This window comes from Vulpes vulpes, chromosome 4 (genome assembly GCF_048418805.1).
Source record: "Vulpes vulpes isolate BD-2025 chromosome 4, VulVul3, whole genome shotgun sequence".
NCBI lineage: Eukaryota > Metazoa > Chordata > Mammalia > Carnivora > Canidae > Vulpes > Vulpes vulpes.
In genome coordinates this window covers 13290274-13309649 of record NC_132783.1, presented here as the reverse complement: position 1 = coordinate 13309649, position 19376 = coordinate 13290274, and the positions used below count along the sequence as shown (strand labels likewise).

Here is a 19376-nt window from a genome sequence, read left to right as displayed (position 1 = left end):
ACACAGGCAGAGGGAGAAGCAGGCTCCACGCAGGGAGCCCGACGCGGGACTCCATCCCCGGTCTCCAGGGTCACGCCCGGGGCCGCCGGCGCTAAACCACTGAAGCACCCGGCCCGGGCTGCCCACACTAAATCTTTTTTAAAAACTTAAAATCACTTTAAACCCTTGATAGAAACGGAAGTAGTTTTCAGGGCCGTCACGTGCGTAGCCTACCGGTGAAGTCTCACCTTCCAGGCCAGCTTTTAAACACCGCGGACCGGGCCTTCTGGAAGCCCGCGGGCCGACACGCCCCAGCGGCGCCGCGGGGTGCGACGAGCACTTCCGGTTCTCCGCCCCTAGGGCCTTGACGCTGGCGCCCGGCCAAGGAGAGGCTGCCACGCATGCGCGCCCAGCGCAGCCTATCCGGAGCGGCCAATCTCTTTACGTCACCGACGGCCTGCCCCGCACGGCAACCGGCGGGAGTTTTTCAAAATGGGAGCGCAGAGGCGCCGCCCAGGTCTCGGAAGGTGCCGGGGAGGCCTTTCGGTGGCTGTGCAGCCGTCGCCGGGAGCGGCGGCCTAGAGAGCCAAGCCTGATGGGCGCCAAGACCGGCTGGCTGCTTGGAGCGCTGCCTCGAAGGGACTGCGTGAAGGGAGCTCCTCTGGGGAGCACAGGCCGGGGCCTGGAAATATGGCGACCTGCATCGGGGAGAAGATCGAGGTGAAAAGACTTGGCAATCCTCTGCGGGGCCGGGGGATGGAGGGGGGCAGGGAGGGAGTTGGAGTGGCAGGACTCGAACCGGTGACTCTAACGGCTGCGGGGCGGGCGCCGAGGTGCTTTGGGAGAGCCCCAACCGCCCTCCCGGCTGTGTGGGGCGGGGCGCCCCGCCCCTCAGGCTGGGGCGTCGGGGGAACAGGTGAGTTGCTCTCGGCCCCGCCCGTCTCCTCCCAAGGCTTCAAGCTGGCCCTCCCGCCGGGGCTGCCGCGCTACAGCTGGGCGAATGTGCGTCCCCCTTCTCCCAGGGGATGGCAGTTACCTCCGGCGGGAGCTGCGGCGGGATTCCAGCCCAGCCCTCTGCCCCCGTGGGTTGGCTGGGGCTGGGAGCAAGGGGCTGGAGCTGCACTGGGGTTAAGGAAGCAGTTCATTTGGGTCCTGCGTCTGAAGCCCAGCCCGGACTTTCAGGGATCCCTGCAAGGCGTCAACATGCTTTCCACTCCAGACACCTGCTGTATCGAGGTGTAACACCTGCTTGAATTCTGAATTCATATTCCCCTTTCTGTCCATTTTTATCATCTTTTTTCCGATCTCCTCCTGTCTTCTCTTTTTCTTTTTTCTCCTGTGAGTCATCACACAATATCTTTAATTTTAACTTTTAAGGATTTTAAAGTTGGAAATCTGCTTGGTAAAGGATCATTTGCTGGTGTCTACAGAGCTGAGTCCATTCACACTGGTTTGGAAGTTGCAATCAAAATGGTAAGAAAATCTTCATTGACTTCTCACCTCTACTTTGCAAGGAGTTAGAGAGGTGACTTAAGATGTCAGAAACTCCTTACCTGAAAAAAAAAAAAAAAAAGAAACTCCTTACCTGCGAGCCCCTCCTTTTTTTTTTTTTATTTAGAGTAGAAAGAATCCATTGCTTGTACACAAGAAGACTAATGCCAAGTCCAGCAACTGACCTTATACATGCCTTAGGAGATCCTTGAGTATGCTTAAATGTTTTATTTTCATTAATGTTCACTAGACCTAGGACTTGTTATTATGCAAACTTATAGCAATTGATAGAAATCAAAGAATAAACAATTTATTTATGAGTGCTACTTGTACATAGCTCTGTATTACACTTTAACAACCTAAAATACTATTTGTGATTGTTACGGATTAGTCTAATAGGAGTATCATAAGCAAATTAAGAATCACTTATCTAAACCAGTAGGGAAGTTTTTTGGTTTGGTTTTTTTTTTTTTTTTTGGAAAGCGAAGTTTTATTTTAAAGTTTGGAAGAAAAAGAGGAACAGGGTGAAAACAAAAAAATAAAGCTTGGCTAGATTTTTGTTGTTGTTATAGATATGATAGTTGTGCTGTTAAATTTTTTAAGTTGGAAGAGAGTATTAGAATGCAATGGATAAACTTTTACTGAATGTCTACTCTGCCAAACACTCTGTTGGGTGCATGGGGAGAACAAACGCCAGAATAAATTGATCTCATAAAGAGGTAAATAAAAGGACTTAAGAATATTTTAAAGTATACTTTCTCTTCAAAGTTAACTTTTGAAAACTTCACATTTGGAAGTTTATCACCAAAATTTAAATGTCTCATGTTATTTTTAGATAGATAAGAAAGCCATGTACAAAGCTGGAATGGTACAGAGAGTCCAAAATGAGGTGAAAATACATTGCCAGTTGAAACATCCTTCTATCCTGGAGGTAATACAAATTTTATAGAAGTGACAAAGGACACAGAATTTTTGTATATTACCATTTATTATGCCCTTTTATATTTCAGCTGTATAACTATTTTGAAGATAACAATTATGTATATCTAGTATTAGAAATGTGCCATAATGGAGAAATGAATAGATATCTAAAGAACAGAATGAAACCATTCTCAGAAAACGAAGGTAGGTGGCTGCTTTTTTTCTTTTTGTATATATGAATTTTATACTTTAAAAACTAATTTTTGAAGAATGTGCTATTTTGTAAGACTTAATAAAACCATTTACATTATTACTTTAGGATACGAAAGGAAACTTCCCCCCACTCTCAAAATTAGAAAAGCTGTTAATCCCTACAAGTAATTCAAGCATTACTTGAAGAAGAAGTGAAAGGAGAAATTTGTTATCCATCTTTCCCCAAAACCACATTTTAAATTAATTAAATCATTGGTAGCTATTTAGTGTCTATCCTTTCAGATCCAGAGATAAGCTTTTTAGAATGTTTTTGATGTCTATAAAGTAGTTCCTAAGTCAAACACAAATAACTATTGAAATCAGTTATTGTAGAAAATGTCAAACATACAAGTAGAGGAACTAGTATAATGAACCCTCAGCTTCCAAAGCATGTTCAAATTGTTTCATCTGCACGCTTCCTATTCTCCCAATTTTCCAGAATATTTTGAAGCTGATTGTAGACATCTTTGTGTTTATAAATATTTTGGTATATATCTTTAAAAAATACAAACTTTAAAAAAATAATAATAACCACAAAGTCATCATCACACCCAGTAATTCCTTAGTACCAAATGTATAGTCAGTTTCAACTTCCCTTGTTTCTTATAAATAACTTATTGTAGTTCAGATCAGTATCAAGTCCATGAGTCATCACACAAATGATTGTTTTCTAGTTATCTTACCCTGGTAACTGAGATTGCAGGTACAACTAATAAATGTGGTTGCTATTAGATTTTTTTGTACATTTAAGTCTATATAACCCATTTGAAATACAATTTGGTCATTTGTATTAAATTATGCAAATATTCATATACTTTGACTCAAAATAAGGTAGTAATACAAGTTGAAGAATATCCATAAACATTAATGATGATTATTGCATTTTTTTGTAATAATGTGTAACAGTAAGCCTTCTTAAATAAGCCAGAACCTACAAAAGCTATAAAGGAAAAGAATCATCAATTTGACTTAATTAAAATTAAGAATATGTATGACAAAAGATTAAGTCAAATTTAACACAAGATGGGAAATAAATATTTGTAAAATATATGACTGGCAAATTAATATTAAATTAATGTTAATATTTAAAAATATAAAAGATGCCTTTCAAAAAGGCTAATCCAATAGAAAAATGGGCAGGGAATATAACCCTGCTTCACAGAAAAGAGTACAAATGGCCAAAAAAATATATGAAAAGATACTCCAACTCTGTAGTAATTGTAAGAGTGCCTACTAAAATAGTGCCATTTTTTTACTCATTGGATTGAGACTACCCAATGCTAACAAGGATGTACATGAAAATACAGCCTTTTGGGGAAGGCAGTTTGGCAAGTATTAAAATATTGAATTTTATTCTTCAACCCAGTGATTCTACTTCTTGAATTTAACATTAGAGAACCACCCCATACATATGCATGAGAAAACAAACATGTACAAAATATTTATTCCTTTTTTTTTTTTTTTTTTTAAGATTTTATTTATTCATGAGGGACACATAGAGAAAGGCAGACATATAGGCAGAGGGAGAAGCAGGCTCCCTGTGGGGAGCCTGATGTGGGACTTGATCCCAGGACTTGCGGGATCACGACCTGAGCGAAAGGCAGATACTCAACCACTGAGCACCCAGGCGTCCCTATGAGCACCCAGGAGTCCCTATTCCTTTTGTTTGTTTTATTGTAATTTTTTCCATATTCTTTTTTATGTTGTTGTTTTATTGTAATTTTGAAATAATCAGAAATGACCAAATATTCATCAATGGCGATTAAATAAAATGAAGATTTTTAGGGGACCTGAATGACACAGTTAAGCCTCTGACTCTTGGTTTCCCCTCAGGTTGTAATTTCAGGGTGTTGAGATGGAGCCCCATATCAGGCTCCACACTCCCCACAGAGTCTGTTTGAGATTCTCTCTGCCCCTCTCTGATACTCCTTTTTTTTCTTTTTTTTTTAAGATTTATTTATTTTAGAGAGGGAGAGAAATAGAGCAGGGCAGAGGAGCAGAGGGAGAGAGAATCAATCTTAAGCAGACTCCCACTTAACACAGAGCCCAACCTGTGGCTCTGTCTCCCAACCCTGAGATCATGACCTGAGCTGAAACCAAGAGTCAGACCTTTGCATAATGAGTGTGCTACCCAGGTGCCCCTAAAATAAATAAATATTTAAAAAATAGGATTTATGGGTACTGTCGTGGAAATATTTCAAGAAAGAGTATGAAGTAGGGAAAAAAGTAATGAAACTGTATATTTTTATACCTTTTTATTTTTTTTATACCTTTTTATTTTTAAAGCATTTATTACAGTGTTTTTCTGTACATGTAAATGTACATAAGCACAAAGCGTAAAACAATATATACACACTATTAACAGTGGTTATTTTTTGTGAGGGTTTGGGAGCACATCAGAGGAACTAGCTTTCTTTTTTCTTTTTTACAGTTAGACTATATTTATAAATTGTATGATTATAGATATTTGCTCTTAATTGCTCTGGACTTCCATGTACCCTAGTTACCCTAGTCTCTTCCAATTGCTAATATAACTAAACTTACCTTAACTATATAGAAAACTCATCAGTTAGAAAGGACAAAGATTAGGAGTGCCTAGTTGTCTTAAAGGAAATTAAAGAATATTATGAAATTATTATAGTAGTCTTTTGGATAGTAAAACTAAGCTACAAGCTGGTGTTTTAATGTAATACTGTGGTACATGTACTTGGGTTTCTAAAAACTGAATTCTAAGATTCTAAATAAATACTTAATCTTTCATATTTTCTAAATTGTAAGTTTTATTTTTTGCATTCCAACAGCTCGACACTTTATGCACCAGATCATCACAGGAATGTTGTATCTCCATTCTCATGGTATATTACACCGGGATCTCACACTTTCTAATCTCTTACTTACACGTAATATGAACATCAAGATTGCTGATTTTGGGCTGGCAACTCAATTGAAAATGCCACATGAAAAGCACTATACGTTATGTGGAACTCCTAATTATATTTCACCAGAAATTGCAACTCGAAGTGCACATGGACTTGAATCTGATGTTTGGTCCTTGGGCTGTATGTTTTACACGTTGCTTATTGGGAGACCACCTTTTGACACTGACACAGTCAAGAACACCTTAAATAAAGTAGTATTGGCAGATTATGAAATGCCAGCTTTTTTGACAAGAGAGGCCAAGGACCTTATTCACCAGTTACTTCGTAGAAATCCAGCAGATCGTTTAAGTCTGTCTTCAGTATTAGACCATCCTTTTATGTCCCGAAATTCCTCAACAAAAAGTAAAGATTTAGGGACTGTAGAAGACTCCATTGATAGTGGACATGCCACAATTTCTACCGCAATTACAGCTTCTTCCAGTACCAGTATAAGTGGTAGTTTATTTGACAGAAGAAGACTCTTGATTGGTCAACCACTCCCAAATAAAGTGACTGTATTTCCAAAGAATAAAAATTCAAGTGATTTTTCTTCTTCAGGAGATGGAAGCAGTCTTTATACTCAATGGGGAAATCAAGAAAAAGAAACCAGTAATAGGGGAAGGGGAAGAGTGATCCAGGATGCAGAAGAAAGGCCACATTCTAGATACCTTCGTAGAGCCCGTTCCTCTGATAGATCTGACACTTCTAATGGTCAGTCTCGAGCAAAAACATACACAATGGAACGATGTCACTCAGCAGAAATGCTTTCAAAGCCCAGAAGATCAGGAGTAGATGAAAATGAAGAAAGATACTCACCTACAAACAGCGATGTCAATATTTTTCACTTCTTTAAAGAAAAGGCATCCAGTAGTCCTGGATCTTTTGAAAGACCTGATAATGATCAAGCACGGTAAGAATTCTATCAAAAGCATTTTTTTTAATGTTATATTAGCACAAATATGAAGCTGCATGTAACTGAGGGTTGATTTTTTTTTAACATTTTCAGATGTTCCTGGGTACTTCTTAATTATGATTTCTATTAGAAAATCAGAATGATGATTTTTTAAAAAATTTTTTAAAAGATTTTATTTGTTAGAGAGCAGGAGAAGCAGACTTCCTGCTGAGCAGGGAGCCCAATATGAGGCTGTATCCCAGGACCCAGAGATCGTGACCTGAGCTGAAGGCACTTACCTGTTACCTGACTCAGCCACCCAGGCACCCCAGAATGATTTTTTATTTGTAGTTAAGAAATTCTTTCAAAATGAGTATATAGTTCATGAATGTCTTTGTAGAATGTTTTAATACCTGAGAATTTTTAGTCTGATTTTTTTTTTTTGTAGAAAGGAAGTCTCCAGTGTGAAGTATATTGAACATGTCTGAGCCCTAAAGTACTCCAGTAGTAACTATTCTCTCTCCCCTCCTTTTTTTTATCCCCACCACACAAAACACACACACACACACACACACACACACACACAAGCTGAGCCAGTGATAAGTAATCATATTATTGACTCCTTCTCACATGAGGGCTAATTTTTTAGTGACTGTGGTATTTTTTTTTCCTTTCTCTGATCTTTGATTTTTATGCTTAAATTTTAACAGCGCAGTAGCCATATAGAAATGTCACAGTACCATGGGCATTTTGGTCTAGAAGTTTAACTTCTTAAAGACAACTTAATTATGCCAATATTGGTTTCTATAGTTACTCTAAAATTTTTAGGTATTCAGATCAAAAGATAACTACCTTTTAAAATATTTTTTATCTTCAAAAGTTATTACCGATAATTTTTTGTTTATCAGAATTTCTTATCTCTGTTTAGCTCTAATCATCTTTGTCCAGGAAAAACTCCTTTTCCATTTCCAGACCAGACACCTCAGACTGAAATGGTGCAGCAGTGGTTTGGGAATCTGCAAATAAAGCGTGAGTTTTCTGTTTTGTTTATTTATATGTTTGGGTTTTCTTAAGAAAATAATACATGTTAAAAAAAGAAAATACATTTTAAATAAGCTGTATTACAATACAGTAATAATAAGTACTCATTTTGAGTATTTGCTGTATCAGCTACTATCCTTAATGGTTAACAAATATTAACTTATTAAATTCTCACACTCAAAAAATATGAAGATAATATAATTAGCCCTGTCTTACACCTGAGGAACTGTATTGCACAGAGCTTAATTTGACAAGCTACACTGCCTTTAAGCAGAGGAGCCAGGATTCCAGCCCATACAGTCTGGCTCATAGACTTTACTCTATCTCTCTGTTCTTGCAGTGTATCTATAATAAGCACTTAACTATCAGTGCGTATAAAATAATCAAAAGATGGTTGATCTTATTTTTAAGTAGAAGCTGATGTGGACAATTCACTAATGGGACCTCACATATGATAAAGTATACAACTACTAAAACCTAAATGAAAAATTAAAAAAAAAAGGGGGGGGATCCCTGGGTGGCGCAGCGGTTTAGCGCCTGCCTTTGGCCCAGGGCGCAATCCTGGAGACCCAGGATCGAATCCCATGTCGGGCTCCCGATGCATGGAGCCTGCTTCTCGCTCTGCCTGTGTCTCTGCCTCTCTCTCTCTCTGTCTCTTTCTCTGTGACTATCATAAATAAATAAAAATTAAAAAAAAATAAAAAATTAAAAAATTAAAAAAAAAATAAAACCTAAATGGGTTTTTTGGGGGGGTTGGCGGTTTGTTGTTTTAAGTAAGCTCTAAGCCCAACATGGGCTTGAACTCAGGACTTGAGATCAAGAATTATATGCTTTACTGACTGAGCCAGCCAGGTACCCCAAAAACCTAACATTTTTAAACAGCTGTCATTCCAAGTCATTATTTATTAATTAATTAATTTATTTTTTTTTAAGATTTTATTTATTTATGCATGAGAGACACAGAGAGAGAAGCAGAGACGTAGGCAGAGGGAGAAGCAGGCTCCATGCAGAGACCCCAATGTGGGACTTGATCCCAGGACCACGGGATCATGCCCTGAGCCAAAGGCAGGTGCTCAACCACTGAGCCACCCAGGTGTCCCTGAAGTCAATTATTTTTAGATTCAGAGTTTGGAAGTTCAACATTTCTTATTAATGAACATAACAGACTCACAGAAGGTGTGTTGAAAATAATGGTGGAGAAAAAGAATAAAAAAAACATATGGGGAGGAGGAGATTACGGTATTATATTACTTCAGACAAGGAGTACATAATATGACTATAATTTAAGCACAGTTATTATCTCAAGTGTGTATTGCTTTTTTTAAAAATATATTTTCAAGAGCCCAAAAGGGAATTAATCTTTTTATGTGTACTTGTTGATGATTCAAGTTTCTATTTTTTTTAAACTATAAAATTACCATGTACTTAAACTTGCACTTAACCTGCTGTGTTTATAGATACTTTTATTTAGTAATATGGAGATATCTGAGATGGAGAAATAAGCTTGTTTATAATCTAGTAGTGCCATTGCAATTTTATTTTTTTATTTTTATTTTTTTTAAGATTTATTTATTTATGATAGACATAGAGAGAGAGAGGCAGAGACAGAGACACAGGCAGAGGGAGAAGCAGGCTCCATGCCTGGAGCCCGACGCGGGACTCGATCCCGAGACTCCAGGACCGCGCCCTGGGCCAAAGGCAGGCGCTAAACTGCTGAGCCACCCAGGGATCCCCACCACTGCAATTTTTTTTTTTTTTTTTTTGGAGTCCACCACTGCAATTTTAAAGTATATTATTGGGTACAAAATATTTTCTGTCATAATGGGAGTAGGGGGAAGGAAAGCACTAAAAAAAAAAAAAGTCATTTAGGGAAAAAAATTGCAATACATATTTTTAGAGTTAAGCATTTGAATAATTGCCTTATAGATATCTATATAGTCTAATCATTTAAGTGCTTTAAAAAGATAATGTTCCCTTGTGAACTCTCAAACATACAAAATATAAATGGGTAAAATTCAACAAAAACTCTTTAAAAATGTAGTGCAGATATACTTGTGATAGTAAATATTAATAATAGTAAAACTATTTCATATATTGTTTTTGCTTTTACTTACATATTTTATAAGATAGAACAGACAGTCCTTAGCTTAAAGAGGATAAATTTACTTATTACTTAGAATGATTACCTGGGAACTCCTCAAATCTGTACTTGTTGGAGCATTGGAAATTACTTGTTTTAGAACTAGTAAGTGACCCTCAATTTTGCCTCAGTTGAAAAACTAATTTCATAATACAAAAGGCAGTCATTAGAAAATAGGTTTAATAATATCTTTCTTAATTTTAGGAGTATAAAGGTATTTCTTAAAATATTCTTTTAAAGTCATTTATTATGTCATATCTTAAAACTGCTTATTTGTTAGAAATATTATGTAGATTTTTTTACTAGGTTTTTTTTTTTTGTACCTCAAAAAAATAATGCCAGCATGACATCGTGTTATATTAATTTTTCACTAAATTACTTCATTCTGGTTATATTACAGCTCATTTCAGAGAAACTACTGAGCACAATAGCATTAGCCCAAACAGAGATTTCCAAGGCCATCCAGATTTGCAGGACACATCAAGAAATGCTTGGACTGATACACGAGTCAAAAAGAGCCCTGATGCTTCTGATAATGTACATTCTGCAAAACAGCTGAATACTATGAAGTATATGACTGCATTTCAAAGTAAACCTGAAATAATTCAACAAGAATCTATTTTTGACTCTGATCCTCTTTCTGAACAAAAGACTAGGGGAATGGAGCCACCATACCAGAAACGTACATTACGAGGCATTACATCTCCTTTGACTGCTTACAGGTTAAAACCAATTAGACAGAAAACCAAAAAGGCTGTGGTATGTCAACAATTTTTCTAAATTACTATATGATATTTTCTTTGAGTATGTGGTTTCTTATATTAAATATGTCTCTTTAGTTCCTGTACTTCTGATATTTAACATGATAAACTCATTTGAAAGAAAAGAGACTGAGAGTTTATGGAAAAATAGCTTTTGTTCTTCTTCCAGCTACTTTAAGAATGGTGAATTGATACTGATAAGTTTTGAGTTTTAAATTATTGATGAGAAACATTTAAAAGTAACAGTGGTTAAATACTATGTTAGATATTATTCACAATTCCAATTACTAAATTAATATTTAATATTACCTTTTGCTTTTGTTTTAAATGTTTCTGTATTCCAGTTTCAAATCAAAAAGGTAAACTAGAAAATATATATATTTTTTAAACATCTGAAACTATTTAAGGAGACCATACAGAAAATCAAGTTTAGAGTTTAAATTGTGTGAATTGGAAATAGTGATTTTTATTTTTTAATTCCATCTTGCTCCTGTTCATACCTTGTTTTCTATTTCATCCAGTCTTGCCTTTGTTTGGCTTGCTCTTGTCTTTTCAGAGTCCTTATTCTCCACCCCTACCTTCTGCTTTCATTCTGCCCCCTGGTTATCATTTCACACTTAATTATACCTTCTTACCTTTGCTCCTTATGTTTTACAGTTGTGCTCAACTACACCTCTGATGTAGATTGTTGTTGAGAAGCAGCCATTTGATTTTGACTTTAATTTTTGTTTCTGCTATGGTTAAGTATTGCTTTTAAGTGTTGTATATGTCAGAGCTATTACAGTAAACGAGAATTGTTATTAACCCTAGTTTTTCATTGTATAGGTTAGTATACTTGATTCAGAGGAGGTCTGTGTGGAGCTTCTAAAGGAGCATACATCTCAAGAATACGTGAAAGAAGTTCTTCAAATATCTAGTGATGGAAATATGGTAATGTAACTTTCCTTTATTATCTTGCAACTTTAAATTATCATTAAGCATTTAGCATTCCAATTTATTCTACAATGATACTGTTAAATTTTTTTTAATTAGTTTTCTTAATATGTTAAATTCAAAAACTAAAGTAGCAGACTACATATATTTAACTAGTATAGCTTTAAAATAATTACAACCTGTACAAAATCTAAACTTTAAACTTAAGTTTGGAAAGCAAAATAATTACTTCTAGAGAATATTTAGCATTTTCAACAAAATAAGTTTTACATGTGAGCTCTTTTCATAATTTTATTAACAAAATAAAGCACTCTAACTTAACAGCATATGATTAGAATTCTTAAAATGTTTTTTGGCAGATCACTATTTATTATCCAAATGATGGAAGAGGTTTTCCTCTTGCTGATAGACCACCACCCCCTACTGACAACATTAGTAGGTACAGCTTTGACAATTTACCAGGTATGTAAATTTACCAGGGGATAAATTTAAATAATGGATTTATATATACATAAATTCTATATATGTGGATATCATAGATTATAAATGTCTTGCTTCAGCCAGTCTGTAGCTCATGTTCTTATTCTTTATATGTGGTGAGATGTGGTGTACCTTACTAATCTAATGTTTATTCATATTCTATAAGTAAAAACTACCTATGGAATATTAGTTGTTTATCACACAAGTATAATGTGTACACTTACTTAGTTACTAATTTGTCTAGAATCTTGTTTAAAATTCAACATAAAGTGTCTAATTTTGACTTTTGAGGCCATTACTGTGCTCCATAGACTCCTTGTTCAGCTTCTGGATATTATGGATGGGGGAATTAAATATTGAATAGTAATAAGACTTGGCTGAACTGACTTTTGGAATCAAACAAGAAAACCTGTTTATAACCCTATTAGAAATCAAAACAGATAGACAAGACTAAATACTATAAGTGACTGTAGTTACAGGGAAATGTAAAACCTGACTTTTGTGTATTAGGACCATAAAACTCTATGCTTTACTAGCATAAAAAGAACTACATCTTTTCCTAATAGTCTGATACTAATATCTCAGGTAGAAATATTTTCATTTCAATTACTAAAACCTTCCTAGAATAATTACTTATAATAAGATGTCAGTGATTCAAAGAAAGAGATTTTTTAAATAATCATGGTACTACTCATCAGAATTTGTTATATACTTCTTGGGAATTGTATTATACTGTCCTTAGTTTTCATTAAAATAATAGATTTGGATCACTAAAATGTCTTTATTTTGGTAATGAGGTTTCTAAGCTATGAACTTGAATTTTTGAGGAAGAGTAGAAATCAGTATTAAACTTATAGAATTTACATGTCAAATCAGCACTTTATTTCCTAATAATAGCTAATTTTTTTTTTCTGTTCTTTCCTAGAGAAGTACTGGCGAAAATATCAATATGCTTCTAGATTTGTACACCTTGTACGATCTAAATCACCCAAAATCACTTATTTTACAAAATATGCTAAATGCATTTTGATGGAGAATTCCCCTGGTGCTGATTTTGAGGTTTGGTTTTATGATGGTAAGAGCCATTTAGAAATGGTAATTTTTTTCCCCTTTAGTTTATAATTTAGTAATTGTGGTTTTTTTTAATTCACCACAAGTTTTTAAGCTATATATTCATACAAATAAATTACACAATACAGTGTACTATGTTAAATATGTTAACCAAATTTATTTATATATATTTTTATGTAAACAACTTATTCTCCAATATGTATATTAGTCCTCTTTCCTTATTTAGCTCGGATTTAACAACATTTAGCTTGATAGTACAAAATCACCTGAAATAAACAATATCCTATTTCTTATTAGAAATTCAAATATTCAAATTGTGAAAATTATAAATGTGGCTAAAGGATCGATTTGACCTAGAGAGTATCATTTTCTTAATCTATAAGGATGGTTTACTTTTTAATCTGTAAAGCTCCCTTTAAGGGACACCTAGCACAAACACACAGTACACATATCATTATACTTATCCTCCAATTATGTTTTCATATGAGATCAGTGATTTTTTTTAAATACTATAAAAGTATCAGACTTAAGCCAATTGTATGCAGAAAAGGAAAATGGATGGTCTGTATTTATTGAATACATTCAGAGACTCATTTTATTCATGGTCAGCAAGTGAATATAAATAACTTGATCTTTACATACTAGTATGATAATGAGTATAAACATAGGAATATTTAAAGAAATGATAAAAGCATTTTTCTTCTTTAAGGAGCAAAGATACACAAAACCGAAGATTTAATTCAGGTGATTGAAAAGACTGGGAAATCTTATACCTTAAAAGGTGAAAGTGAAATCAATACCTTGAAAGGGGAAATAAAAATGTATATGGACCATGCAGATGAGGTATGTACCTAGTTATGGTAGGTTTTTCATACCAATTAATAGTGATTCCAGGGGCACCTGGGTAGCTCAGTGGTTGAGTGTCTGCCTTTGGCTCAGGTCATGATCCTGGGTTCCTAGGATCAAGTCCTGCATCAGGTTCCTCTCGGGGAGCCTGTTTCTCCTGCTGCCTATGTCTTTGCCTCTCTCTCTCTCTCTCTCTCTCTCTGTCTCTGTCTCTCATGAAAAAATAAAATCTTAAAAAAGTTTGATTCCAAATGACAGGTGAAATAATGACAAAAAGCATTATTGTTCTTTTGAAACAGGGCCATCGTATTTGCTTAGCACTGGAATCCGTAATTTCAGAAGAGGAAAAGAAAAGTGGAAGTGCTCCCTTTTTCCCAATAATTGTAGGAAGGTAAATGGTTGAAAAATGTTTAAACATGGCTAAAATGTGTCGTAAATGTTTAAAAAAAGGTTTGGTGTTTACATTTTGGACATTTTTTAGTTTTCTGTAAGTTGAAAGCTTTAAGGGAATATATCTGGACATTTCTTTCCCTTCAGAAAACCTGGTTATACTAGTTCACCTAAGGCCTTATCACCTCCTGCTTCTGTGGATCCAGACTACCTGATGAGTGACAGAGCATCTTTGAATAAAATGATCATAAATAGTGCTGCTTCTCCAAAACCAACACCAATACTTAATCCTTCTGTAAGTAAAAATACATCACTTCTATACTTTAAACTTCTGTCATTGTCTCATGTCCTTCATATAAAATATAAATTCCATACTATTACCTTACTCTCACCTGTCTACTTCTTCTCCCTTGCCTACTTTTTTTTTTTTTCCCCCTTGCCTACTTTACCCTGTACTCTCTTTGCTTTATTCTAGTTCTCTAAAGCCTTCTTTCAGTTCTTCAAGTAAGTTAAACTTTCAGGGCCTTTTCACATGCTGTTCACTTGACCTGGAACTTTTCTCCAAACTCTTAATGGCTAATTCTTTCTCATCATTCAGGTCTTAGTTTAAATGTTAACCACAGTGAAGTCTAACCTGCCCCTCTGGCAAAAAGCTAAATATATTATTATATGTATATATCATTTTATTTTTACTAGTAAAATACTGACTGCCTTAATATCCATGATAGGCCTATGGTTACATAAATGTAAATTTTTATTCTGTGAACTATCATGCCTGTAAAGACTATATAGCAATATAGAAAACCGCGACATTAAAGAAATAGATCTGTGAGTGTATACTCACAGACATACATATATACTACAATAGCAGTATGAAAAATTATACCTTGAGGGAAAAATAGAAATTTACCTACATGAAAACAGCAACTCTGATTTTCTTCTCTTTCCATAGTAGTTATATGTTTATGTTTTTAATACTTTAAATCTGAAGTTTCTTGTTTATGTGGTTATATTTTAATTTTTTAACTTTGTTATTAAAAATTATTGTAAACTAATGAAAATCTAGTCCTTTTTCAGTTTTGCTTGGCTTATAAAAACACTGAGGAATAATATCTTCTTGTCTTTTACTGTTTATAGATGGTTACAAATGAAGGATGTGGCTTTACAGCTGCAGCTTCTGGAACAAACATTCCTTCTAGTAGTCTAAAAGATTGTCTTCCTAAATCAGCACAACTTTTGAAATCGGTTTTTGTGAAAAATGTTGGTTGGGCTACACAGGTGAGAATTTTTAGAAAAGAATTTTTTTCACTGAATATCCTTAGTTTTCATAGTAATTAGACAATTATCAGAAAATACAATTTATTTTTTAAAGATTTCTCTTTGCAAGAAAGTTTCTACCTTTTTTTTACATTGGTTATGTTAAAATTTTAAATATTTTTTATTTGTGTACATTTGGAAAACTCTAGATATTGCTAATAACAGATTGTCTCCTAAGGCATAAGTGATTTGTTTTTGTCGTTTTGCTTTTAAAGTTTTAAAAACAAATTTTAAACCCAAGTGTCCACTGATAGATGGATAAAGACGATATATGTGTTGGGGTGTCTGGCTGGCTTAGTCTGTAGAGCTTGCGACTCGATCTCAGGGCTGAGTTAAAGCCCCACGTTGGGCATGGAGCCTACTTAAAATGATTAATAAATAAAGACATACATACTTTTTTTTTTAAAGATTTTATTTATTTATTCATAGAGACACAGAGAGAGAGAGGGGCAGAGGCACAGGCAGAGGGAGAAGCAGGCTCCATGCAGGGAGCCTGACGTGGGACTCGATCCAGGGTCCCCAAGATCAAACCATGGGCTGCAAGCAGCACTAAAGCGCTGTGCCACCAGGGCTGCCCCATACATACATTTTTAAAAGTATGTGTATGTACACAATAGAATATTACTCAGCCATAAAAAAAATAAAATAAAATCTTGCCATTTGTGACAACATAGATGGTTCTAGAGGGTATTATGCCAAGTGAAATAAGACTGAGAAAAACAAATATATCATTTCAGTTACATGTGAAAGCTAAAAAACAAAACAAAAACAGAAGTTCATTAATACAGAGAACAAACTGGTTGTTTCCAGAGGGGAGGAGGATTGGCAAACTCGGTAAAGGGGATTAAGGGGCACACACTTCCAGTTGTAAAATAAATGACAAATGAAAAGTATAGCATATGGAAAATCGTCAATAATACTGTAATGTTGTACAGTGACAGATGGTGAGCAGAGTACTATATAGAATTGTTGAATCATTATGTAGTATACCGGAAACTAGCGTAACATTATATGTCAATTATGCTTCAATTTAAAATCTAAGTTAAGGGCACCTGGGTGGTTCAGTGTTGAGTATGCCTTTGGCTCAGGTCGTGATCCCAAGTTCCTGGGATTGAGTCCTGCATCAGGTTCCCTGCAGGGAGCCTGCTTCTCCCTCTGCCTTTGTCTCTGTCTCTCTCTCTCTCTCATGAACAAATAAATCAAAATCTTTAAAAAATAAAACTAAAATATAAATTAAAAACAGAATAGAGTTGTCACGATAATGGCTACTTGTCAGGAATTAAGAATGATATTCATGACATTTAAGTTTTAGAAACTATTTGTAATCTATTAGAATAACTTACATTTGGCAGAAAAGGATTTTTGCATTTAAAAATTAAGTCCACATTAAGTTTCAAACTTACAGAATTATATGTAGGTGTGAGCCTGTATGTATATATTATCTGAAAGCTTGAAGATTGGAGACTTGAAGATGGAGACATGTAATTTTTACTTGCTAGTGAAGTAAAATGCATTTTAGACCTTTATGGGGGTAGGAAATACATGAAGAGAACTCAGCATATATTGAATAAGCTATGTGGTACCATATTTCTCATATATATTGTCTTATTCCCCAAATTAAAACCTAGTAAAGGTGATGTTACCTCTTTTTATAGATAGTAAAATTATGGCTTATAATTATTGATTGACTTGCACAGTCCTACTCAGTAGTTGGCAGAGATGAATGTAAACCCAGGTCTATTTGATTCCAGTGTCCATGACTTCTCTCTGCTGTTTGGAATGCCACATTGTGTATTAGTAACTATATCAAATATCAGTGACTAAGGAGTAAGTTTGCAAAGGTGTAATGTTCTCAGGCCGAAGAGAAATTCTATGTCCCAAGAGCAAAGAATAGAGGAAGATCCTAATTTAAGAAAATGTTACTTCCGTTATTTCTTAAATCTCTTCTTGGTTAGGATGCTATTGGAGTGGGGAGGAAGACACAAAACTATTCAGACATTGTAGTAGAAATGAATGGGAAACGATTAATTTAGAATAATTTTATTTATTTTTAAAAATAATTTTAATATTATAATGCCTTAGCTATTAAAGGAATAATCTGAAAAGATGTAAATATTCCCAAGGCTACTACCATCACTGCCTCATATTTGTAGTTACCGAGAGGGTTGCCTTTTTTTTTTTTTTAAGATTTGTTTAAGAGAAAAAAAAAAAAATTAAAAAAAAAAAAAGATTTGTTTAAGAGAAAGTACACGTGAGTGCGTGAAAGTGTGAGGGGTTGGGGGGCAGAGGGAAGCATGCAGACTCCCCATTTAGTGGGGAGCCCTACACAGGGCTTGATCATAGGACCCTGAGATCTTAACCTGAGCTGAAATCAAGAGTCAGATGCTTAACCGACTAAACCACCCAGGTGCTCTGAGCATTGGTTTTGTTTTTCTTGTTTTGTTTTGTTGTTTTGTTTTGTTTTATCTGTGTGAAAAACCTATTAAACATGAGTACCTTCTAAGAACTTCAAGTCTCCTACAGTATAGTAATTCTGCATGCTTATTATTTTTCTAGTTAACTAGTGGAGCTGTGTGGGTTCAGTTCAATGATGGGTCCCAGTTGGTCGTGCAGGCAGGAGTATCTTCTATCAGTTATTCATCACCAAATGGTCAAATAACTAGGTAAGTTCATAAAATAATGGTTGGGATTTAGCCTTTTGCTATATAATTTCTTTCCTCTCTATGTTGAAATAAATGATTTAATAAGGTTTTATATGTTCTTTAGATTAAGGCCTTCAATTTAATGAAGAGTCCAATTTTCAACTTGCTTTAGAAATTATGAAGTAAAAAAAAAAAAAATTCTAAGGTCATTTCAAGTTTTCTTTTTATTATTTTTAATTTTCTTTTTATTATTTAAATACATTTAGAAAATGGCCTGTTTTAAAAGGAAACAAATTGGTTATGCTTATCTTGATTTAGGTATCTACTTAAATAATTTTGTGTAATTTTTCTGAGGTGCCTCTTTCATTAAAGAATTACTGAAAAGTATAATACATCTTTTGGTACTCTCATGCAAACCAATTAATTAAGTTATGTTTTTCTTTTGCTTCACTTAGGTATGGAGAAAATGAAAAATTACCAGATTACATCAAACAGAAATTACAGTGTCTTTCTTCCATCCTTTTGATGTTTTCTAATCCATCTCCTAGTTTTGAATGATTGAAGCTCCTTTTAGATTTATAAGTTTAATAAATAACTTGTTGGCTTTCAAGTAAAGTGACTTTTTTTATTTAATATAATTTCCTCAGAAAGCCTTTCTATAAAAGACAGGTTTAATCTATACCATAATGGATGTATTCTAATGAGAGAACAAAGCAGAATGAAACTTATAAAATGTACAGGTCATAGATTAAAACTGTATACCGGACTTTGCTCTTACAACATATACCCCCAAAATTTGTGTTCATATATTTGTATTGAACAGTTTTTTAAAAGCAAAAATATAAATGGTGTGTGGTATATTTATGCTTTTTTAAATTGTTTTCTCTACTTCTCAGACATGTTGAGAATCATGAAAAAAAACATGCTGAAGTTTTTGAACATGTAAATAATGTGTATTTATAAGTAACATATGTAAACATGTATATTTGTTTTATATTTATTTTTGTAGCACCAGTGAAACATTTCTGAAAATGCATTTTATAAAAAAATAAATACAGTGATAAGTTGCTTTATCTTTTGATTTATTTAATTAAATACTTATTTTAAAGTAAGTTACTAGTAAGCTCATTTTTAAATTTTGTTCCCTGTTTAGGAGCCAGTTAAATTTTCAAAATTAATTTTGCAAATGGTAAATACCTTGGTTCTCTACCTGTATTTGAAAATATCTGCATATTTTAATGATAAACATTTTAACACTGTAGAACTTAATGCAATAATTAAGATGGAGAAGAAAAATATTTG

At 34.6% G+C, this 19376-nt stretch overlaps 1 protein-coding gene across 2 annotated transcripts; it reads left to right on the top strand.

Moving 5' to 3' along the window:
• The first annotated feature begins 362 nt into the window (after positions 1 to 362).
• Positions 363 to 19143, top strand: PLK4 (polo like kinase 4). 2 transcript variants are annotated; one of them, XM_072755286.1, is made up of 16 exons: positions 363 to 699; positions 1357 to 1452; positions 2306 to 2401; positions 2481 to 2595; positions 5445 to 6471; positions 7382 to 7482; positions 10035 to 10393; positions 11221 to 11325; positions 11688 to 11790; positions 12734 to 12883; positions 13589 to 13722; positions 14025 to 14116; positions 14263 to 14410; positions 15253 to 15393; positions 17989 to 18095; positions 18530 to 19143. In XM_072755286.1, the coding sequence occupies exons 1-16, from the start codon at positions 670 to 672 to the stop codon at positions 18630 to 18632; spliced, it is 2907 nt and encodes a 968-aa protein (XP_072611387.1). In that variant the 5' UTR covers positions 363 to 669; the 3' UTR covers positions 18633 to 19143. The 2 variants fall into 2 exon arrangements, with proteins under 2 accessions (XP_072611387.1, XP_072611389.1); XM_072755288.1 differs by having other exon boundaries at positions 448 to 699; positions 2310 to 2401.
• The last annotated feature ends 233 nt before the right edge of the window (positions 19144 to 19376 follow it).

What these genes read in the sequence shown, in the direction of transcription:
- PLK4 (XM_072755286.1), top strand. Translation starts at nt 670, where the DNA reads ATGGCGACCTGCATCGGGGAGAAGATCGAG. An exon ending in GCATCGGGGAGAAGATCGAG is followed by an intron (nt 700 to 1,356) that starts GTGAAAAGACTT and finishes TTAACTTTTAAG; the next exon opens with GATTTTAAAGTTGGAAATCT. An exon ending in CCAAATGGTCAAATAACTAG is followed by an intron (nt 18,096 to 18,529) that starts GTAAGTTCATAA and finishes TGCTTCACTTAG; the next exon opens with GTATGGAGAAAATGAAAAAT.